At 38.8% G+C, this 24960-nt stretch overlaps 1 protein-coding gene across 1 annotated transcript in view; it reads right to left on the bottom strand.

Moving 5' to 3' along the window:
* Window positions 1-24960, bottom strand: part of IPO11 (importin 11) — a 299402-nt gene that overhangs the window by 235668 nt on the left and 38774 nt on the right. The window contains exons 6-10 of the mRNA XM_074952611.1: window positions 22734-22937; window positions 13471-13603; window positions 11501-11559; window positions 3416-3464; window positions 1922-1992 (exon numbers count right to left, since the gene is read on the bottom strand). Of these exons, the coding sequence (XP_074808712.1) occupies window positions 1922-1992; window positions 3416-3464; window positions 11501-11559; window positions 13471-13603; window positions 22734-22937 (516 nt within the window). The remainder of the gene's footprint in view (window positions 1-1921; window positions 1993-3415; window positions 3465-11500; window positions 11560-13470; window positions 13604-22733; window positions 22938-24960) is intronic.

Here is a 24960-nt window from a genome sequence, read left to right as displayed (position 1 = left end):
CCACATCTGTATCATAGAGTTCAGAGTGCGGAAGGAACCTTGACAGGTGCGTACAAAGGAATCTTCAGTTTCTTTCCCCCTCACTCCTGTCCAGGCATTTGTTCCTTTAAACCTTAGTAATTAGTTATAAAAACCATTTTAAACTATGTATTTTCAAAGGTATCTCTGCAAGGTTGGAAACTTTTTAAAATGAAATCTGATTCTTCTTTGCAGAGCCAAAGGCTGGGCCTGTTAACAAAAGGCTCACATAAGCCCCTATTAGTGACTGTAATCATTCTCTACTCTGAAATTCTTTCTAAGCGGCAGCAATGGAAATTGTCTACTTGAATGGGGAAAGTTAAAAGTCTTCCCCTCAATTTGTTCAGTGCTGTCTCTGCTATTGCACTCTAGATGTGCTTTCAACAAACTCAATCTCAGCACAAGATTAGACTTCCATTCATTTTCTATCTGTAGCAAGCTTATTCAGAGTTAAAGATCACAGGAGACCAAGAAAGATAAGCACAACAGGAGAGAGACAAAAGAGGAAGAAAGACTAGTCTCCTATATGAATCAGGCTTTGTTCATGCGGTATATAGGCTATGTTTTCTTCCATGAAGCCTTCGAATCCATAAGGATTAAAATTCTGAAATGTTCTGAGTTACCTAGCTTCCTGGCCTTTACTCTAGAATTTTCTCTTCAGCTCCTTCAAATTTCTGTAGCACTCCAAAAATGACTGAGTCAGACATGTTGTCTGCAGTTTTCTTGTAGCTGTTTTGGTCCCAGGATATGAGAGAGACAAGGTGGGTGAGGCAATATCTTTTATTGAACCAACTTCTGTTGGTGACAGAGACAAGCTTTTGAGCTATACAGAGCTCTTCTGCGACCAAGAAGAGCTCTGTGTAGCTTGAAAGCATGTCTCCTTCACCAACAAAAGTTGGTCCAATAAAAGATATTGCCTCACCCCCTTGTTTCTTTGAATCACACACGGTCACCTGAGCCCAAAAGGCTTGCACCCATACAATCCTCAGGGAGGCTAGTCTGAGGAGAATGAATTGCTTCTTCACATGTACCAAGAAAATAAATGAAAGATGAATTTGGGAACAGTCCCTGTACTCTCCGGTTGTTAGTTTGAAAGAGAAAGAAAGATATATGAATGCTTTGTTTGCAGGAGACATCAAAAAACTATGGGCCTAATTTTCAGAGATACTGACTGCCTGCAGCTTGACTTCAATTGGAACTGCAAGTGCTTGGCATCTCTGATAATCAGGCTCCATGTTTAAGTGAGAAGTCATATGGGCCAGCAGATGGAATCCTCAAATACTGGGAATGTTACTGGTGTTGCATGTCTGAAAGATGATGCACCTAAATCTACTAAAACTGTCTTCTGCCATAAGCACATACTCCTTGTGCAGGCCTAAAATACTAAATTGCAGCTGAAAAGTCTGGGTTGGTTTTTGTTTGTTTTTTAAGTAAACTAATCAAGAACGGTCAGTTACTTAATATGATCATGACTATTCTTATTTGTTACTCACAACCCACATTTTCAAGTGAGTGCAGATGTTTAATAGAGAAGACTGGAAAATTGTTTACAATCACTTATATTAACCTTTTTTTTAAATATGTCTGTCAACAACAGGCTCCAAAACAGTGGCTATAAATTTTACTTCTGAAATACATTTAATTTTATTTTAGGTATTGAAGTGTATGTTACATTCTGACAGTTCACATTGGTGTCCTGAGTAAAGCAGATACTCTTCTCTTAAAAGGAATACATGTTTTCAAGATTATATTTTGAGAGAGTGAAGCTATGAATTACAATTAACTACTTCTTCACAGTATATAAAACGAGTTTTAAAGAATATATATTTAACTTAATGTGGATTATTCATTCAAAATGCTGAAAACTCCATTCTAGTAAAGGAATTGTGAACTTGAAACTTACCACTTTAGTGAACAGAATAATAGTCTTTTCCAGACGGTCTCTGCATACATTTTCTGTTCCTATACTTCTACCTGGTAAATCACAGATATTTAACAAACATCATTTCTTAATCTTTGCTTTATTTCCTAATATCCACATTTGGAAAAATTATCTTTGGAGACACAGCTCACTCTTGCTATCATATCTTCCTAACTGCAGATGAAGCAAGGTGAACAGGTAGCACTATGGCAGATGAAATTCAGTGCTGACAAATTCAAAGACCCAAATATTGGGCAAGCAGCTACTTCTAAATTAGCTATAAAAGCTCAGGAAAAAAATGAGCATCATTATGGACAGCTCAGTGAAAAAGCTGTCATAAAAGCAGACAACGGCTAGGAGGGACAAGGAAGGGGGTAGAAAACACTGACAAGCTTATAATTCCATTATTAAAAGTCCATGGTACACCCACGGCATGGAATACTATATTCACTTCTGGTCACCTTATTGCAAAAAGATATAGCCAAAACAGAATGGATTCAAAGACTGATTACAAAAATGATTACAGGCACAGAAACATTTCTGAATAAGTATACAATGATAAGACTGGGACTCTTTAAGGAAGACACAAATAAGAAGAGACACAGTAGAGGTATACATATGACACAATGAATCGTATAGTAAAGGTAAACTCTGTGCTAATTTACCCACTTAACAAAAACAGCATCATTCAATGAAACCTATGGAACCCATTGCCACAAGCTATCATGTATGCAAAGGTCTTAATAGGATATATATGTAGATATCTACATAAGAACATTCGCTGCTAGATTAGACAGGATAAACACTGAGAGATATATTAAACACTAATGTTTCAAAGCATAAGCTAATCATTAACCAAATGTCAGGAAGAAACTTTCCCTATAGGTAGGTTGTTCCCTAATTGTCCCCTACAGGGTTTCTTGTACCTTCATCTGAAACATCTGGTACTGATCATTGCCATAGACAGGATATTGGACTAAATGAACCACAAATGTATTTTTGGACAAATGTACCTGAAAAAAACATCTGTCACAATATTTCCTGTCACAGTAAATGAAATTTGAGATTAAAACTACTGACTGTTTCATGATATCATTGGAGGCAATAATCACAAATTCTCTCCCATTTGACATTTTCCAAAACTCATCCATGGCATCTTCCAAGGAAAAGCTTGAGATGGCTTAGTTTCTTTTTACATTCTACATATGTAATCTTTTTTTGTATGTTTCCTCTTTGTTCTGTGGTTTATATGAGATATATTGGTTATTTAGCATTCAAAATTAAGATCTGTATTATTGCTGAACATCTTTTCTGTACACTAGGATTGAGAAGTGCATTGAAATACAGTTTGTTTTGTATTCATGAGAAAATGTCAAAATGCCTTAGACACCAACTATTTGTTTAAATATTAGAGGTTGGGGGAATCTTAATATTAATGTACCAGAAGAGGACAGCATGCTTGAAAAAAGTACTTACTACATTCCAGAAACTGTTTTAGTCGCTCAAATATTGCATGTAGAAATCCCTGAAAAATATCAAAGTCGCATTTCTTTAAAAAGTGAAGCCCATTGTGAACTGTATGAAGGGAGGAAAAGTATTATTTGCATATAAAAGATGGAGGATTTCACTAAAGATCCATCAAACTGAGAAGTCAGTTCAGAAGCAATTGCAGGGTTTAAAATAATTCCCTACATTACTTCATTACTGTTAGAAAAATTAAATACAAATATAATGAAAAGTACATTCTTCTATTTGAATTATATATTTTATATAAATACAATTTTGTTTTGATTTTTACTATTTTTCATTCACAATCCAATCATTTCTCAAGAAAAACAACAAAAACGCTGCTGCAGAACTAATAATGACGATCTTCCTCCTTTGAACCTCTCCCTTTGTAAGCTAACACTTTGTTGAAAACGAGAGGTGAGGGTTTTCTCCAGTAAATGAAATTTCAGTAAATCATACTTAATCCTGAAGCTATGGCTAAATCCTGTGGTTATTTATGAGTAAAAATTTTTGCCTTAGTGATAGAAAGAAATTAGCTATTTCTTTAACATTACATCAGTCTCAGGCTAAGCACTTTAATAAACTTAAGTCATAAAGAAACATTACACTGAGATTCTAAGTGCTTAGAAGCAAAATTACTGAATGTGCTATGACCCCTGAAAATAAAAATATGTCCTGTGATCTGGGTAGAGTAGCTCACTCCATTGCCAATTTATATATAATTCATTCCACCAACAGTGTGTGTCTAATATACTCTTATGAAATCCAAAATCATAAGAAATTTCTCCACCAGGAGTGGCTGCACCTTAGCATTCACAGTGTTAACAAGTGGTATCATACACATCAATAAATGGGAATGTCGCACTGAGCAAATGACTAGCCCAAATACTGATACTGCAAAATAAACATAAGCCAGATATAAGCTTGATAAGCACTTATAAAGTGAATGGTTATTTTCATCCATTAAAGTCTGAGCACCTATAAATATATCTATTAAAGTAATCGGACAGTCTCTCTAGTTGTTGCTTATAAATTACACAGTTTATAATTACACATCAACTACTTAAATCAACTGTTCTTCAGGTTTCAAAGATTCCTGAATTCTAAATCTAATAAGACAAGTGCAAAAATACCACAAAAAGGTGTCATTTGAAAAGGTTCTTTCAGAAACAGTGAGAGGCTTTGCAGAGGCAGTATAGATCAAGTACTGAATAATCAGAGGGAATTCAACTATTTGGATGAAATGTCAGCTCAATCAGAAATCCTATTTTCAATGGTTTTGGTTATGCCTGCCTGTTGGCTTCTTGCCAAAAATAAATGATATCAGGAGGATTGATTAAAACCACTGATTTTAATCATGATTTAAATCAGCAAGCAGCAAACCTTGATTTAAATTATCAATTTACTTGTGTTTTGCACTTTGCACTTGTGTTGTACTTTTAAGTTATTTTCCTAAAGAAAGGTTGACTCTCATTGGTTGATAACCTTTAAAACATGCGGATTTGCAAATAAATATCGCCTTTACATGAAATCTGGTGCTTCTTTTAGATAACCATTTATTTAATCAATAGCATAGCTTAACTTACATTTATTCAGATTCTTATTTACTAATTTTAATCATGTTAGAAAATGGCAAATGAGGCATTTCTTGTTTACTAGATTAATTTTTTACTTGCTATTTGCGTCAAGCTCTTTTTGGATGGAACTTCAAATTAAAATGCACAAAAACGGTATCTAAAAATTGTTTTGTTATTAGTTAACAAAACTTCCTAAAATGTTCTGGATACATGAAAAAAAAGTAAATATCAAAACATATTCTGTATTTAAAACTATCGGATTTATTAAACAAAGGAAGTAATATCTGCAGTGAATTGAAGTGATTATTCCTAGTCATCGTGTCCCTAAAGATTTTAAAACTAGTAGATCTCATCCTCTCACATCTAGTTTTTATTCATACTTTGGAAGAGGAAAACAAGCTTTCTTGCTTTTTCAACTCCCACTTGGTTTCTTAATTTTGAATTAACTAGTGACTGAACTGAACTAATTGAATAAACTGAAATTAAGAAAATACTCTCTCTGCACCTGCGGAAGAGACGACTGCTGTCAAAAGCTGGTCTTGCCCTTCAACAAACTCTGGTTCCATGCGCTTAACCAGTCACTCAAACCACTGAACTGGCTCATTTAGAACAGGATATCTACCTACCCAGACCACACGGACCAACAAGTTTGGGTGGCAGTGCTCTGATGGTGGATAAAGCTGGAACATGTCCACTGAAGTATACCTATTATGCTAATTTTGTCATCTGTGATGATAGTGACTGATGTTTTGGGGCACAATGGCCTCCCACTGTGTCCCAGTGCATCCATGGCTCTGTTTCCTTTTTCTTCCTTGGCTCAGAGAAGGAAGAACATTGCTGAGAAACAGAGTCTTCCAAGGACTCAAAGGGCCTGCCAGTGAAGCATGAGCCCATTTCCTGATTACATAATGTTGGCCTTGTGGAACATGAAGGTTTCCTAAAGTGTGTGGCTTTACATGGGCCTCAGCATCAGACTCAAGAAACTTAATGGAATCCCTGCATACTGAGCTTCTCTGGGCATGGAGCTTGTTTTGTTACTCATTCCAGACAAACAGAACACAATAGGGACCCAGTACCTAGTTCTCAGCCAGATAGATGTCTAAGAACAAAAGACCTGGCAGCAACTTTTATGAGGTGAAGCTTAAAGCACCTTTGTAGTGCTCTACCTGTACAGTTGAGCAGGAACCTGCATACAGTGCTCAGGAACATGCTTCTCCCAAATTAGAAGGCACACCAAGTTCTTTAATCACTGGCAGACAGTGCCATCACAGGATGGGCACAGCTTGAAAGTGATAGATTTGCTTTTGGCTATCTTAGTTAGGTCCACAACGTCACACATGCACTCATAACCCCGTAGCTCTGAGGAGAAAGGGACCAAGTAGGTGGTTTGGGTGTTACCCTAATATAGGTATTTACTACTACTACAAATTGTTGGGCCAGTTTGAATTTAAACTGTATGCTGCAAACACCAGAACTTAAAATATATACCCAACTCATGTTCACTTACATACACTGTGTAAAGATAATAGAAACAGAAAACCACAACAGGTATAAACCCATCCATTTCCTTTGTTACTCATTTTGTAAAGGTGATGGTGAAAGTACCACCTATTTTTACAGAAGTATGCAAACGTAGAAATTTTAAAGAACACCTGACAAGTGGGTTTTAACACAGGCATTCTACATCTTAAAAATATAATCAACAGCAAAAGCAAGATGATGAACTTTATAAAGATTAATGATTCAACAGTCTGCTATGACATTTAGAGAAGTCTCCTTGTTACGAGCACATGAGGATTCCTAGGCGGCTCTCTAGTCTGTTTTATAGTGTGTTCAGAAAAGACTTTTCTATAATTCCTGCACTGTAGTGGAGATATATCTTCTCAATGTAGTGTTGACAATAGGGCTCTGAACACTCTAAAAGAAAAAACATCCAACTCTGAGGCCACAACTGTATGTGATTGCAATGCCCATGAAAATTGTCTTTAAAAACACAGCAAGATCCTACCCAGTTCATGATGCTTTTCCTGAGTCCCATGTCTTTAATTTCCTTTATACTGTTCTGCTCATTTAATTGCTGTTGAAAATGTGTTCTCTTGATTGTGAATGTAAATTCAACTTAAGTAATTCACCCATATGACTGTATATCGTCCTTTCCTTTATTGTTCTGTTATTAGGCTATTCATTATATACTTTAATCAGAGGGCCTCAGGGTACTGTCACTCTGGGTCACTTGGGAGGTACTTCCTGTGCCTACTCTCGACACTGCTCCCTGGCTGTGCCTCTGCAAGGCCTCTTAGTGGCACTGCGGGAATATCAGCTGCTCCAGGCTCTGCAGACCTGGGTTCTAACCTCCAGGTCCTTACATGGACTCTCTCCAATTTGTTCACATCTTTCCTAAATTGTGGTGCCTAGAATTGGACTGGGTACTCCAACTAGGGCATCACCAGTGCTGAACAGAGCAAGACAATTACCTCCTGTGTCTTACATACAACACTCCTGTTAATACACCCTAGAATCATACTTGCCTTTTTCGCAGCTGCATCACACTGATGACTCTCATTCAGTTTGTGGTCCACTATAACCCCCAGATCTTTTTCAACAATCCTACCACCTATTCCCCATTTTGTAGCTGTACATTTGCACTTGTCTTTACTGAATTTCATCTTGTTGAATTCAGACCAATTCTCCAATTTGTCAAGGTCATTTTGAATTTTAAATCTGTCCTCCGAAGCGCTTGCAACCGCTGCCAGGTTGGTGTCAACTGCAGATTTTATAAACATACTCTCTACTCCCATCATCCAAGTAATTAATGAAAATATTGAATAGTCTCAAACCAGGACTGATCCTTGCAGGACCTCACTAGATAAGCCCTCCCAATTTGACAGCGAACTACTGATAACATGTTGACTACCAAGCTTTTTAAAAAGCCAAACTAGTGAATTGGTGGAAGTCACTGATTAAGAACCTGGAACCAGGATCCACTGAAGTGCTGAACCAGCTTTTGACAGCAGTAGGTGCAGAGAGAGTACTTTATCATTTCAGTTTATTCAGCTAGTTCAGTTCAATGACTATTCATTCAAAGTTAAAAAAAATGATGCGGGAGAGTTAAGAAAATGATGAGAGAGTTGAAGCAGAAAAGCTTATTTTCTTCTTCCAATCTATCAATAAAAACTAGGTGTGAGAGAACGAGATCTACCAGTCCTCAAAACCTTAAAGAATATGCTGACCAGAAACAACAGCTCTAGTTCATTAGCTAAGATAATACTTCCTTGGTTTAATAAATCAGTTTTAAATGCAAAACATGTTTTGATAAAGAAAATTTCTCGTATCTCCAGAACATTTTAGGTAGTTTTAATAAGTGATTAAAAACCATTTAAAATGCCATTTTTGTGCATTTTAAATTGAACTTCCATCCAAGCGGAGCTTAGCACAAATCACTAGTAAAAAAAATGAATTGTATAGTAAACAAATGCATTATTAACCCTTTTCTAATATAATAAAAAAATGTAAAAATTAAGAATCTGAATAAATGTAAGTCCAGCTATAATTGCTTAAATAAATGTGTAAAAGTATAGTGCATCCTCCTGGTTACCAAAAAAATTTAGTGTAAAGGCTATATGTAGTTGCAGGAATACTGTGTGGAATAACACCCAAATACCAAATGTAAAGTCCCAAGCTATAAATATTAACATGGCCAACTAAACACAATTTCTTTTTAAAAAAATCCTATACTAGAAAAAGGGGGATTTCTTCAAACTTAGAGATTTTTTAATACATGTGGATTTACGCTTTAAAACAAAGTTGTTTTTTTGTTGTCGTTAAGGTCCTCATCCGGCATAACTCTTAACAATGTGTTGAAGTACTTTGTTGGATCAGGGCCTTAAATATTATTCCCTCAGAAATGTTAAGCCAATCCACAAAGCAAACTCTAGGAGACTGTGTAAATATTGACCACTCATTTCATACAGTCATAAAAGAGTTCTTGATACGATGATGAAAAGGCTGTGATTGTAAGGACATACTGTTATATAATTGGTAGCTCTGTCCATTAATAACTGAATTATGGAAAGCAGCAGGTATACATCTTTATAATCACAAAAGAAAAATCTGTTTTTACATCCCATAGTTTATTTAGCAAGGCTTCTTCCTATTGTACTAGAAGTCTGATTACACAAGGAGCTACATACACACTCACGAAGTTATGTGAGTGAAACATACCTTATGGAAATGGTAAGATCCCGTGATCCTTTGTCTTAAACACTGGGGAAGGATTTAGGACATCGTAGCCTTATAAAATTTGTTATATTGTAGCAAAAATGCATTTACTAATTATGTCCTTTGGCAGCCCTTCTTTGAAATAGTAGTGGAAACTCCCCTATCCACTAGATCTGGTATCTCTTAATTTTGAAGTATGTATGAGAAGCATAAGGTGACTGCAGTGTACTAAAAAAAGGAGGATAACATATATGAGGGCACAATACTACTTGCTAAAAAGAAATAACGTTCTGAAAGTTTGGTCAAATACTTGGTTGGTATTATATTGCTGGGGTTTACTTTGCTGAATGTATAGTAATCATGCTTCTGTGCACTAAGACAAACTTAAAAATAATAGGAAAAAAAAGACAATTGTAAAAAATGATGAACATACATGGTTAACTGGGAATTCCTCTTAGGGAGGAAGCTGTCTACATATATTTCAACGGCTTTGAAATTATAGATATCACTTGAAATTCTGAAGACAGTCTGGGTATCTCTGCAGGGCTAAAAAAATGACTGCTTAGATCTGCAGGCCCTCTTTGAGAACCCTGTGTAGTAAACAGAGCTACTGGTTAACACTCATTTATATGCCAATGGCAATATTAGTATTTTGTGTACAATCTATTGCCAAACCTAATATTTTCTGAATATCAGCAATAAAATGGTTAACAATACTGCCATTGAAATGATCATATTTTATGTTTCACAGTGAATGACTCATTAAATTAATGGCAAAGTCCACACATGGCAGAACTATGGTTTCAAGATTTGGAAAGGAAGACAGAAATGCAGCAATTCACATTTGGTTCACAACTGGAAGTTCTGAGTCAGAAACATAAGAGATATCCTCCTTTACACAAATTTTTTTAGATTTAGCAGCTCTCGTGACCAATTCTACAGCTTGTGCATCCACCACTACGAAACTGACATAGCTTCTAAAATATTCTAAGCTCAAGGCATCAGAGACTGCAACTCCTAAATTTGGGAATATACAGACACAGAACACAGAAGACATAAGGCCTTATTGACCCAAAGCTTATCACAACTAACGGATGCTTAGCTAAATGCAGTCTCAGAACCATTTAGACATGTTGTTTTATTCATTTATTAAAACTTGACTATTACCAGTTTTTTTGTTTACTCTTGAGTAAAAACCTGAAGAAAATAAAGACCTGCTCATAACCAGATTATTTTTGGAACATGAGAAGGTATCATCACTAGGATTGTTTGGCTGCTTTGCAACAATGTAAAAGCTTAACTCCCTGTACAACAGAACTCTTGGTCAACAAGTATATCAAATTAGTTATGGCAAAATTTGAATTAAGTAGTATTGCTTAGAAACATACAGAATTTCAAATAACTGCAATATCACCAGAAAAAGCTTAAGATGGTACAAAAATGATTTGATTTCTAGTTCAAGCAAAATATCAAGATGATAAAAGCCAAAATCATGTTGGAATTAATTAATTTAAAAAGCTAAACAGTAATCAAATAGTATGATTTTGCATTCCAGTACTTCAGCCTCAGGGCAAAAAATCAATGCTTTATTTTATAACATTCTGTAATGTGATGGGAAACCATATCAGCACTTAAATAATGACAGTTTTCACAGTATATCAATGGTTAACCAATAGTGGGTCATAATTCAAACAAGTGCAATTTTCAATCTGATACATATTGATACTTATTGGTTTCTAAAACTGGTCACTAAAATAATCCAAATGTTGGAAAGGGTGTGGAGTTTTCAGCTGTGGCTAACAGCTGCTGTAAACCAGAGTTATTTCAGTTTATCTTAAATTGATTTAAGCTAAACAGAAATAGGCCTGATTTACACCAAAACAGGAGTGTATACAGAGATGTTTGAACTGGTATAACTAAGCTGTTTAAAAATCACACCATATATTAAACTGCAGAAACTTTCTCATTTAGAGAAGGCCCGTCACTAAGTTCATACAGGCTATCTTTATCCAAATTGAACATTTCAGACTTTTCCCACCACCCTAGCCCTTTAAATACGTAGCATCAGCATAACATATTAAGCTTATTGTTTTATATTTATCAGGCTTGTCTCTTGAGCCATCTATACATAATATAATTATGCATCATTTTATAAATTTCAGATCTCTCTTTGAAGTGAGTGAAATTCTAACAATGCCTAGAATGTCATGGAAAGAATTCTGAATTATATCTAGAAACAAACACACATATCACTTACCATCACCTCTACATTCCGATGAGGTTCCACAAACCCATGAACTGTCAATTTACGAAGCACTGAAAAATACAGTAATATCTTGCTTGCACAGTCTATTTTTGTAGAATGCTGCCCCGCTCCCCACCCACCCAGATATCAAGTAATTAAACAAATAGCTACAATATCTTTTGCTTTGCTATAAAAGCCTCTAATTATTCAATTATGAAATAAATTGCATTTATTTTGCACCTTTAGACTCCTCATCTGCATTTTTCCCACTAATTTAAGTTTGGCAGTACTACTTTAAGGTAGAGCTGGGTAAATAATTGATTTTGTGATTAGCTGGCAGTTCTGAAAAATTAGGAAAAAATTTAAATTCAGAAAAATTTCAGTCAATTAAAAACGTCTGTTTCAGGTTGAACAAAACATATTGTTCAACCTGAAATATTTTGTTTCTGGGCATTTTTAAAGGGCTAGATTCACAAGCTGCTGGAGGGGGAGGAGAAAGGGGTGGTGGTTATGGTGCCTCCCATACAAGCTTTAGCCCACTTGTTAAGGCATTCACCCAGGATGTGGGAGACCAGGGTTCAACTCCCCTCTCTCCCAAATGTGGAGAAGGGATCTGAACATGGGTCTCACATTGCAAGAGCGTGCCCCACCCACTGAGCTATGAGATATTCTGAGGTGCATCCCTCAGTCTCTCCTGGTGAAGCTCTTCCATTGGGTCTAAATTAAATAGCCATTGGAGCAGGGACATCAAGTTGGGTGTCCCACCTCTCAGATGAGTGCCCTAACCACTAGAATATAAAGTCAGATTCTCTCTCTCTTTCTGGCCAAATGATTATTTATACAAAGTGGAACAGCTTCAGCACAAGAGACTGAAAAAGACCCACCCCGGACTACCCTAAAGTCCAGGGATCAGGACAGTCTTCCTCAATGTCGGAGATCCAATTCACCCATATGACTGTATATCGATAGTTAACGTCCCTGCTCCAAAGACTTATTATTTATACATAATATAATATACAGTGGAACAGCTTCAACATGAGAGACTGAGAGAGACCCACACAATAATATCAGAGAGCCCAGTGACTGGGGAACTCTTCTGCAATGTGGGAAACCTAAGTTCAAATCCCTTCTCCACATGAAGCAGAAAATTGAACCTAGCTCTCCCACATCTCACTTGAATGTCCTAATCACTGGACTACAAGTTATAAGATGGATAGTGGCAGCACCTCATCCTGCCATTTTGTGAATGGTGCCTTAGTGCCCCCCCCCCCAAAAAATTTTTTAACTGAAACTGTTCAGCAAAATTCATGTCAATATCACAAAGAGCTTCAGTACCCTGAAAAATTAATTTTTTGGTAAATTTACTATTTGCCAATAAATATTCACCCAGCTCTACTTTAAGGTTCCATTCATGCCAAAATAAAGCTAATAGACAACAATGAAAAAAAGGTAACTCCAAAGAAGTTCTTCTTTTCCTGGTCTACCAAAAAGGATCCAGTGCCCTAATTTTACCATTTCTGGAGTTTTCACAGGGAAGATAATGTGGCGTTTCTAGAAACTCCTGAATACTACAGCCCACAGAGCCTTCCTTTTCAATCTTCTGATGTTTATAACAGTTGTGTTTATAGTCCATACACAGAAGGAATAGAGAGATTCACAAACTGCATATCTTGAAACCCAACATAAGACTAGGGTCACCCATAGCACAAAGTAGAAACAGCAACTCTAAAATGTGCAACAGCTATACTAAATGGCTAACAACTATTAAAGAAGTTATCCAAAATAACTCAAGTTATAGCTATTTCCAATTGGTTTCTGATAAAAGCAGATCCAGGTAAACAGATCAAGTTTCCAAGGTTCACACAAGATGCCAGGGACACCGTAACCCAACAACAGGAATACACAAATGTCACCTGAATAACCTTATTTCATCTTTTATAGTACATTAAGCATACATATTTAACAATCTTTTTAATTATTACCTTTCAATGACAACAGAGTTCTTTCTAATGAATTTGTAGCTGCAGCTTCATCTCCTGTAAAGATCTGTTGTAGGAATGTATCTGTGTGATGATTCCATAAGGAACAGGCAAAACTATAAATTCCAGATGCTAACTGTAAAGAAAAAACAATACACTTGAATCCCAATATTTGACACTAGTACAATAAATGTATAGATTCATAGATCTTTAAGGCCAGAATGGAATGTAAAATCTAGTCTGACCTCCACTATAACATAGGCCATCATCACTCCTATATAATAGCTTGTTTGATTAAAAAAAAACAAAAATCTTCCATAAAGGCATCCAGTTTTGATTTTGAAGACAGCAAAGAGACAAAGAATCCCCCACTTCTCTTAGTAGTTTGTTTCAATTATTAAAAATGTGTTCCTTTATTTCCAATTCGAATTTATCTGGATAATCCACATGGCTACAAAAAGGGTTTTGCGACAACAATTTTTCTTGCTGGAGAACAAAACTGGAGAACTGGTTTCTTTTCAAACAAGTTTCAATGCAACATATATTGTAGACTGGTGAATATCTGTTACACTCTGCTCCAATTTCTAGTCATATTTATGTTGCGTAATAAAAAGTAGTAGTACTGTACAGTACGTGCATGTGTTGAACCCTGTTTTGATGACAGCTGCATAGTTATGCATATTCTTCACTGATGAAGCATATTAAACTGATTTTCTTCCCCAAGTTATTTAAGTTAAGAAATGATAGTGAGGTTGAGACAGATAGTTAGTTGCAAATTTAAAAGTGTGGAGCAAGTCTTTATATATAAATAACTCAATTTACATTTCAAAAACCTTAATCTTTTATCCATCCTGCAAAAAAGTAAAGGGCCATACTGTATTTAGAAAATATTAGAAGAAATAAAGGTTACTTTCATGTAAGAAGACAGGATGATACCCTAAATTTCCCAGAATGAGTTATTCCAACCTAGAGAATGAGGATTTAGTAGTCTGCACTGAGTTTCCTGCTCATTTATCCCATTAGATGGAGTGTATATGCACTTGATTCAGCCTCACAAAACACAGGTAAGCCAATAGAGACCAAGAATATTAATGCAGAGTCCTCGTGACTCTAACTTCCCTAGCATCTCATTTCCTCACTCTGGCTCTCTGGCAGCACAGCTCTGATGGAGCCATGCTGTGAGGGGCATCCAGCCAGCCACTGTTCCCAGAACACTTCTTGTGTATGGCACGCAACAGCTGTCCACACTGCCAACCAGGAGTCTGCGCAAGTTAATGCTAGTTCAGTCACAATAAATCTGCAGTGGGCAAACTCGTGGGTTTGGAGGTGAAAGGGAATTTGTACTACTGAAAGCAACTGCTCCTCAAGCCCCAAAATGCTTTGCATTCATGGAGTCTGAAGTCTGTAGAGAACCTGCAGAGTTTCCGTTGTTCCCTGGGAGGAGAATGCTGCAGAGATGGCCTTCCCTGACTGAGTTTGCATTCTCCTCATGTAAATGGAAAGGTGTATTTGAGCCTTTGAAACATTTCCAGGGGTAGTAAGGGAAAAGCACAAACATGCTTGGTTGAAAATTTAACAAGTGGGCAAAGGAGGCTGGCATCATGGGTCAATCAGAGGTGGGAGTCAACATTTCAATAATGAATGAGACAGGACAGGTATGATAGGGATAAGCTGTGAAGCGCCATGTAAGTGAATGCAAGCAGTAATTTATATTTGATACAAACAGAGAAGGGGGAGCCAGTGGTGAGGTGACGTAATGGGCTAGGAGAAGAATCTTTCCAGCAGCATTTTGAATGGATACGAAGAGGGTAAGGATGCATTTGTCAAGGCCAGACAAATGGACACTGCACTAGTTGAGACATGATATGAGGACAGCTTGGACAAGAGTTTTAGCTGTGTGGATAAGTAGAAAAGGTTGTATCATTGACATGTTATGAAGAAAGACGAAGCAAAATTTAGACAGGAGGATCTAGAACACAGACAGGAGGATCTAGAACACAGATCTGAGTTAAAGATGATGCACAGGTTACAGGCCTGAGTGATAGGCAGGATGGCAGTGTTGTCCACAGTGATCAAGAAAAAAGGAAAGAAAGAAGAGAGCCTTCAGGGGATGAGAGGATATGAGCTTTCTTTTTAGCCATGCTGAGCATGAGCTGACAGCTAGACATCCCCAGATATTAGTTTGAACAGAAGGAGATAGGTCTGGAATAAAGAGGAGGATCTGAGAGTCATCAGCATAGAGATAGTAGCTGAATTTGTAGATGAGATTATTCAGAGATAAGGTAAAGAGAAGGGACCAAGGACAGAGCCCTGCAGAACCCCAAAGAAAGCTGTAGGATGGATGAAGAGGACATTCTGAAGGTCACACTGAAGGAGCAATTAGAGAGGTAGGAGGAGAACCAGAGAAAGAGAGAGTCAGGAGTACAATATTTCAAGAGGAAGAACAAGGTTGACTATGTCGAAGGAGGCTGACAAGTCAAGGAGGATGAGAATGAGGTACTGGTTCTGAGCTTTAACTAGAAAGCAGTCATTAGAGACTTTGGCGAGAGTGGCTTCAGTGGAGTGCAAAGTGGGGAAGCTGGACTAGAGAAGGTCAAGGGTGGCACTGGAGGAGAGGAACCTCAGACTGTTATTGTAGACAGTGCCTTCAATGAGCTCTAACTATCCACAATGACTGCAAGATCTCTTTTGTGACTGGTAACAGCTAATTTAGTCACTATCATTTTGTACGTATAGTTGGGATTATTTTTATTAACATTAATTACGCTTTGCACTTATCAACACTGAATTCATAAACCAGAGTCTCACACAGTAAACCGTGGTGCTCATTTGGTCAACAGTTATGTAAACCAACAGTTATGATGAAAAACCCAATATTTTTTTGGCTAATTAACAAAAGTACATAACCCAGGGACCTCACCAACCTCACTATATGCTGTCGTGAATTAAGTTAAACTGCATTAAGACTATTTTCATTCAGAATGAGTGTGTCCACACTAGGATTTAAAGCAGTTTAATGAATCCACTTTAAATTTACACCTGTAGTTAATTTGGACTTTCCTGAGTGGCCCCGAATAGACAAGCCCTTAGTTCGTTTCACTCTCGAATCATGGGATCAGCACTAGCATCTTCACACTGGCCTCAGAGAGCAGTTTAGGAATCAGAGGCAGCATGCTGTATTTTCATACGGACAGCTGAACCAGATGTTCAAAATAAGCTTACCTGGGTTAGGGGCTTTTGCTCACCCAAACTCTTGCAGGTCATCTTATGCAGGAAGCATTAGGGAGTAACTTGTACAAGAAAGTGGGTCAATCAGATCACAAAGGCATTGCAGCAACTTGATGCGCCACCTTTGGCAGAATGACTGAGGAAACTTGGGTTTCAAGAAGAATGCAAACAGGTCTGTTAAGGCCACAGCTGCCCCCAATCAAACACAAGAGACCAAAAGACAGAGGAAAGGAAATTATATTTCCCTAAAAGCATTACACTGTAGCTTAGAACATCTACCACATAATTATATTTTCCCTGAAGGACGACTGACCACCTCAGCAAAGAGATTTTTCTGTCACTTTTTTTTCTGTGAATTTGGACACCTACTAATGTGTACTCAGACAGCCCCTATTTGTTCAGTTAAATAGTACTGAGCATCCTGAATACACACCCTTGCACAAAATGAACCTGAATATTAATAAAAAGAAAAGGAGTACTTGTGGCACCTTAGAGACTAACCAATTTATTTGAGCATGAGCTTTCGTGAGCTACAGCTCACTTCATCGGATGCATACTGTGGAAATTGCAGAATACATTATTATATACACAGACACCATGAAACAATACCTCCTCCCACCCCACTCTCCTGCTGGTAATAGCTTATCTAAAGTGATCATCAAGATGGGCCATTTCCAGCACAAATCCAGGTTTTCTCACCCTCCCTCCCCCCACAGACAAACTCACTCTCTTGCTGGTAATAGCCCATCCAAAGTGAGCACTCTCTTCACAATGTGTATGATAATCAAGGTGGGCCATTTCCTGCAGGAATCCAGGTTCTCTCACCCCCTCACCCCCCTCCAAAAACCACACACACAAACTCTCCTTACAACGTGCATGAAAATCAAGGTGGGCCATTTCCAGCACAAATACAGGTTTTCTCCCCCCTCCCACCCCCATACACACACAAACTCACTCTCCTGCTGGTAATAGCCTATCCAAAGTGACCACTCTCCTTACAACATGCATGAAAATCAAGGTGGGCCATTTCCAGCACAAATACAGGTTTTCCCCCCCCCCTCCTCCCAAAAAAAACCCACACACACAAACTCACTCTCCTGCTAGTAATAGCCTATCCAAAGTGACCACTCTCCTTACAACGTGCATGAAAATCAGGTGGGCCATTTCCAGCACAAATCCAGGTTTTTTACCCCCCCCCCACACACACACAAACTCACTCTCCTGCTGGCAATAGCTCATCCAAACTGAGCACTCTCCCCACAAAGTGCATGACAATCAAGGTGGGCCACTTCCAGCATAAATCCAAGTTTAACCAGAAGGCCGGGGGGGGGGGGGGTAGTAGGAAAAAACAAGGGGACATAGGCTACCTTGCATAATGACTTAGCCACTCCCAGTCTCTATTTAAGCCTAAATTAATAGTATCCAATTTGCAAATGAATTCCAATTCAGCAGTTTCTCGCTGGACTCTGGATTTGAAGTTTTTTTGTTGTAAGATAGCGACCTTCATGTCTCTGAAATGTCTTCAAATCCAGAGTCCAGCGAGAAACTGCTGAATTGGAATTCATTTGCAAATTGGATACTATTAATTTAGGCTTAAATAGAGACTGGGAGTGGCTAAGTCATTATGCAAGGTAGCCTATTTCCCCTTGTTTTTTCCTACCCCCCCCCCGGCCTTCTGGTTAAACTTGGATTTATGCTGGAAGTGGCCCACCTTGATTGTCATGCACATTGTGGGGAGAGTGCTCAGTTTGGATGAGCTATTGCCAGCAGGAGAGTGAGTTTGTGTGTGTGGGGGGGGGGTTAAAAAACCTGGATTTGTGCTGGAAATGGCCCACCTGATTTTCATGCACGTTGTAAGGAGAGTGGTCACTTTGGATAGGCTATTACCAGCAGGAGAGTGAGTTTGTGTGTGTATGGGGGTGGGGGGGGGAGAAAACCTGTATTTGTGCTGGAAATGGCCCACCTTGATTTTCATGCACGTTGTAAGGAGAGTTTGTGTGTGTGGTTTTTGGAGGGGGGTGAGAGAACCTGGATTCCTGCAGGAAATGGCCCACCTTGATTATCATACACATTGTGAAGAGAGTGCTCACTTTGGATGGGCTATTACCAGCAAGAGAGTGAGTTTGTCTGTGGGGGGAGGGAGGGTGAGAAAACCTGGATTTGTGCTGGAAATGGCCCATCTTGATGATCACTTTAGATAAGCTATTACCAGCAGGAGAGTGGGGTGGGAGGAGGTATTGTTTCATGGTGTCTGTGTATATAATAATGTATTCTGCAATTTCCACAGTATGCATCCGATGAAGTGAGCTGTAGCTCACGAAAGCTCATGCTCAAATAAATTGGTTAGTCTCTAAGGTGCCACAAGTACTTCTTTTCTTTTTGCGAATACAGACTAACACGGCTGTTACTCTGAAACCTGAATATTAATGCCCGGCTTATAATGAATTTGGAAATACCATCAGCACCTTTCTAGATAACCATTGTTTAATATAATTCTTGACAGAACGGTACTAATACAGTTCTCTGTGCCTAATCGTGCTAGAAAACAGCTTTACAAAATATACTTCATATTAGCTGACAGTGGGTGGAAGATGCACTATTCTTTAATATATAGGACAAATCTATATGCTATAATCAATAGATTTTTACAATGGTGAGAGCAGTTGCATGAGGCCTGATTTGTCATTTTCATTCAGACCTGTTAAATTAATACAGGCAGTTGAATGCTGCCTGGGATAATTGAATTTTATTTCTCCTCTGCCACAGAGATCCTATGTGATGTTGGGCAAGTTATTTAAACCAAACTTCCTACAGGCGGGGACTAATTGTGTTCCCAATTTCTGGGTGTTGGTCTTGAGAATCCAGAGTCTGATTTACAGAAATGCTGAGCACTCACAGCTGCAACTGAAGTCAACAGAAGCTGTACTTTGAACATATAAAGTGCTACATAATGTAAAGTACTCTGAAGAATCAGGCCATAGGTGTCTCATATTGGGCTCCCAAAATTAGTGAACAATTTTGACCTTCGTCTCTTTGTGCCTCTGCTCCCCATGTGTAAAACAGGAATAATAAAAACCCCTCAGGTCACAAGGATGTTGTGAAGATTAATTAATGACTGTGAAACACTCTGATACTAAAGTGATGAGTGTCACAGAAAAGCCCAAGAGTAAATTCATAATTTTGTATTCACAGCACTGTTTGAATAGCGTGCAGTAAATAAAGCTTACGGGGTCAGATATTATACAAGAAAACAAAATGTTGAATAGCTTCTTATTAACGGAGCCCCCTCCATCTTGTGCACTGAATGAGGCAGGGGTCCTGTGGCAAGAAATAGTTACTATGTAATTAAAGACTGTATCATAATGAATAACATAAGGGGATTGAATAAAGGTTGTACAGGATACTGTAATGCTGTCAATTTCCTAACTTTTGAGTGCTTCATTTTGCAACTTTAATATTTTTTTCAGTTTTATTTCTGTAATTTCCTAGGTTTTTAAAAAAGAAAACTGAAAAAACAAATTCCAATCACATCACATCACATTGACACCCTCGTGTTCTTCTGCAGAGTTGGAACCTTTGGGTCCACCGCACACAGACCTCTGCCACTTTAGAGGATGGAATTACTGGTAGCAATAATAGGTTGTTACCCTCTATGTAGAGCAGTATTAGAGGGAGATGACACACACATTTGGCCAGTGGGTTTCACAGATATTTACAGACAGCAAAGGAATGGCAAAACTTAGCAACCTTGGGTCCAGGCTCTGGAGAGGAGTACTCTAGAGATCGCAGTCCCTTCTGCTTGTCTGTTTTGTCCTCCCTAGAGCTCATCCTTCTACCCCATCACCACCAACCTGTCCTCCTATCCCATTTCCAGTCTCCACTTAAGTTTCTCATCCCAGTGCCAGTCTCCTTCCCAGCCAGTTCTAGTTTCCATCCTACCAGCTCCTTGTCCAATCCGTCTCTCCCTCACTGTGACGTGCACACATTGGATCCAATCTCAGTCTCCCTTTTCACCAACAAAACTCTTCCCTGACTCCTTGTCCCAATTGCCCAGCCAGTCCCAATTCTCCTGCTGTTCCTGGCTCATCCCCTCTCCATTCTCCTTCTCCTCACTGGTTCTCTCTCTCTTCCTCCAGACAATCCCACTATCTCCTCTTTGCCTGATTTTGTGTCTTCCCTCCCTCCCTCATCTTCCCCTAGTTTCCCTCACTGGCTCTCAATCCAAGCCACCCACACACACCCCAGCTCCCTGTCCCAGCCTCCAAGCCCAACCAGCCCCAACCTCCAGCTCCCATTCCCAGTCTCCTTACCCAACCAGTACCAACCTCTAAGCCCCATCTGCCAGTGCCAGCCTCCATGCCTCATCTCGAATGCCCAGTCAGTCCCCAAATCCCCTCTTCATGTCTCTCATTCACAGCTGCCTTGTCCACTAGTCTCCGTCATCCCCCAATGATTACAAGTCCTAGTTTCTGTCTTCCACCCCAGTCCCAGTCTCACCAGATTCCTAGCCCCAAACTATTCCTTTCCCATCCCCCCTGTCCAGCTCTTGTTCCCTCTGCATTCAAGTCAGTCAGCTTCCTCCTCCACACTTCCCATGCGCCAGCAAGGGGGTCACTGAGAGCACTGGAGACGCAGACTCCTGGCTCTCAGTTCCATTGCCCGACATCACTTTGGCACATTCCATTCTTCTGAGCCACACCTAGTGTGGAGCATGCGAGTCACTCTGTACGTATGGTGCACGTTCAGTCTGGCCAGCAGTAGGAGTTGTTAGGGAATGGAGCATGCTCAGGGTGGATGGAATCTTCTGGCACTTTAGATGCTGAATTCTAAGAATTCTCTACTGAGCATGAGCAAACCGAGTTTTCAATGCCTTGTAATTTGGCCAAACTTGGGGGGATTTTCACAGGACAAGCAAAAGACACATCCCACCTGATAAATTTTAAGTCTCTGCTCCAAAGCAGGGAGGCTATGATGGGGTAGTGAATCATAATGGTCACCCACCCCGTCACGTGGCATGGCCCTTTAAGAGGCTGAAAAGATGCTGCTTAGGAAGGACTAGAAAACTTGATTAACAGAACCCAACTCCAGGGAGGAGAGCTGGGGAGACTCCTAGATAAGGAGAAAGTGTAAAACTAACCAATAAAGTTGTATTCCAAAGAGGAGGGCTGGGGATTCTTGTGAAAGGAAGGACTGAAAAGGGGTAATCCCGAGAAGGAACTGGGAAGGTTTCTCAGACCAGAGGCTGTTTACTGACATAGGAAAGAGTCTCCTGAAGGAAGGAGCCAGCCAGAGACAGCTAGTTAGACCAAGCCCAAGGTAATAAATGTCCCCGGGTGTGTCTGAGTGAGCTTCTATTTGTGCTTATGGCTGTCAATAGTAAATTATAAATAATAAATAATAAAACACTTGCAAGGAGGTTGCTCTTTGATTAAAAAAGATCTGTCTGGACTTGTTTATAACCCAGGTTAAGGGAAGTGAGGAAGGGTTCTCCTGTGATGTCATACCAAACCGAAAGGGGCACACACCGGACCTCCACACCATCACAGAGCCACTAAAGCTTCTCAGAGAATAGGTCACCAGAATTTTTTTTTTTTTTTAAACACAGCAAAGCAATGTATTTTTTCCTAGCCTCATACTTGTAATTACTGAATCATGTTGGTTAAAATTTAAACAAACAAACAAATCAGCCTGAGGAAGATATCTAGCATGGAAAATTTCAGCCCAATGGTTAAAAGTTTGTGAGAGTAATGAGCAACTGAAAACAGGATCTTATCATGGAAAGCATCAGGCAACCTAATAGGTGGTGCTACCAGCTCACCTTAGCCTACTTTTAAAAAAAAAAAATACATTACATATTATGACTTATGTCATGTATAGAGAATAAATAACCATTTATGACACCCTTTCACATGTAAACTTCCCATGTACCCACTTCCACAACCATCACAAACTTTTTTAAACAAATATGTAAAACTGCATTTTTACTCCTCTCTCAAGCCCAGAATATTACATGTTGCATTATCAATAGTGTTACTTACATCATAGAAAAGTTTCCTATCTGCAGCAAGTCGTTTAGATGCCAGAGTCTTAGTAACATGATAAAAAGTAAGTAATGCTCTGTGTTGGCGGAGGTCATCTTGGATTTTCACTGATTCTAGAAGAGTAGGAATAAGCTCTGGCCACTGTCTAGGGCAGTCCAGCCTAGCAACTTTAGCAATCAACACAGAGATCTGAGTGGCTATCTGCAGAGAAAACAATTACCAGAAAGACACACATAAGGCCAAGACAGATTTCATAAAATTTACATTCCAGAAACATAACTTCTGTTACATTTAATAAACCCGCTATTAAAATTTTAAGCTAGTTGTTTAGTTGAGACTTCAGCCAACATTTTACTGTATTACTGGATTTTAAAGGGCAACTAGAGTCATTGTACACATTTTAGCAGCCCTATTGTAGTTAGGATTCAATAATTTAGAGACCATTCTTGACCCAGTGAAAAGTTTTTAAGATGACCTCATTTCCCTTCCTGTTTAATTCCATAAAGTTTTTTTACACACACACACAGAAGATAAACACACATATATAGAAAGCTAGGTAGTGTTAACAATACATATGGCACTCATCAGCATAGTATATGAGCACCACTTCCTGTTTCTATACATGGCCTTTTTGCCTTCTCTATTTGTATAAAGGTAAGAAAAGTGCAGGCAGAACATAATGCTAAAAACAGGCTGTAGCCTCAAACAGCCACAAACTAAGTGCTTGGAGCAGCTAAGCATTTAAGCACATGCTTAAAGTTATGCACTCAATGCACTTTACTGGATCAAGGACTTAGCTTGCTAGTCTGCTTCAAGCAGCAGTAACTTGTCCTATTTCCCCCTGAGATTTGCCATGGATGACTATGTTTTGGGGGGTTTTATGGGTTGGATTCATGAGCAGACTCATCACCCTTTTCCAGCAGCAGCCAGTCTGTACAAATTAAAACTAAAGAGGATGGTGTGTGTTTGTGTAAGTCACTAGAACTACTTGTGGTTAAACTCATCCGTAAGTGCTTTGCTAAATCAGAACCTGAGGCAGCTTGCAAGCTTGCAGTACGAAGAGTTGCCCAGGTTCAAAAACCAGTATTGGCCCCTTGCTCCATCCAAAAAGACATCTTCCAGTCAGGAGGGTCAAAAGATATGCTCCAACCAGCCAAAGAGAGACAAAGCAAGCTATGGGGACAGAGGGAGTTTGCAAGGGTAAAAACATATAACTTGTTTCATTGCTTCTTTAATTGTCTGACCTAAGTTTTGATATCTCCAATTTCCCGTGCAACACCCCTTCCTGCCAGTTTTTTTATTATGTCATTGGCAGTAGAAGGAGGTAGAGTTGCTGGTGAAATTCAGATCCTGTTTTCTCTTCCTTCCCAACAGCAGCACAAAGGGCTAACAGGAACGGAAAGGCTGTCAGCAGCTTAGGTAGATCTGCAGGATAGCCTAAAAAAAAAGTATTCATGAGGGTTGGTTTTGTAAGCATCAGAATCAGCTGACTGATATCCACAGAAGCACTTTGATTCTTTGTACCCTCCATATGGTTGATTTATTCCTGGGGTGCAGGGCTGCATCCACATATCTTGTGGATTTCCAAAAATCAGAAACTCTACTACTCACCAGATAGTAATATCCTACTTATTTAATCTGTACGCACACACACCTTTTTCTATAATTTGTCTGGATTTATTTGTCTATATAATTTAATTTGTCAGAGTCTTCATTTCCCAACCTTATGAGCAACATTATGCACGACTGTAGTGTTCATGTTACAGACCTGCTGTCAGAAAACAACAATGAATACTGTTCACCAAGAACCCAACCCATCAAGCCGTACAGTTGTCCATGATAAATACACCAGGTAGACAGTAAACCAGATTATGGGCACTTAGGTACTACAGAGAAAGGTGCCTGTGAATTAAGATACAAAAGAAACTTCATACTACTGCAAAAGACAAAAAGGTTTTAATCCTTTTTAAAGGCATCTTTCTTGAAGCCCTAGCTATTTCACAAATTGAAATGCTCAAAAATGGAAAAAATGCTCAAGTAGTTTAATGAATAAAAATACACATAGGTGCCAGTGTGACCATGCAAAATTTCAGTTTGCAAATAAAGCACCTGAGATGGTGGAGATTGAGGAGGGTTCTCCAGCTACTCTTCATTTTGGGAACTAGGAAGTATGATGAGCAAAAACCCTTTCCTTGGTACTGAAGAGTTACACCCACTCTGTTGC

Source organism: Natator depressus, chromosome 5 (assembly GCF_965152275.1).
Source record: "Natator depressus isolate rNatDep1 chromosome 5, rNatDep2.hap1, whole genome shotgun sequence".
Classification (NCBI taxonomy): Eukaryota; Metazoa; Chordata; order Testudines; family Cheloniidae; genus Natator; species Natator depressus.
This window is presented reverse-complemented; position numbering and strand designations above follow the sequence as displayed.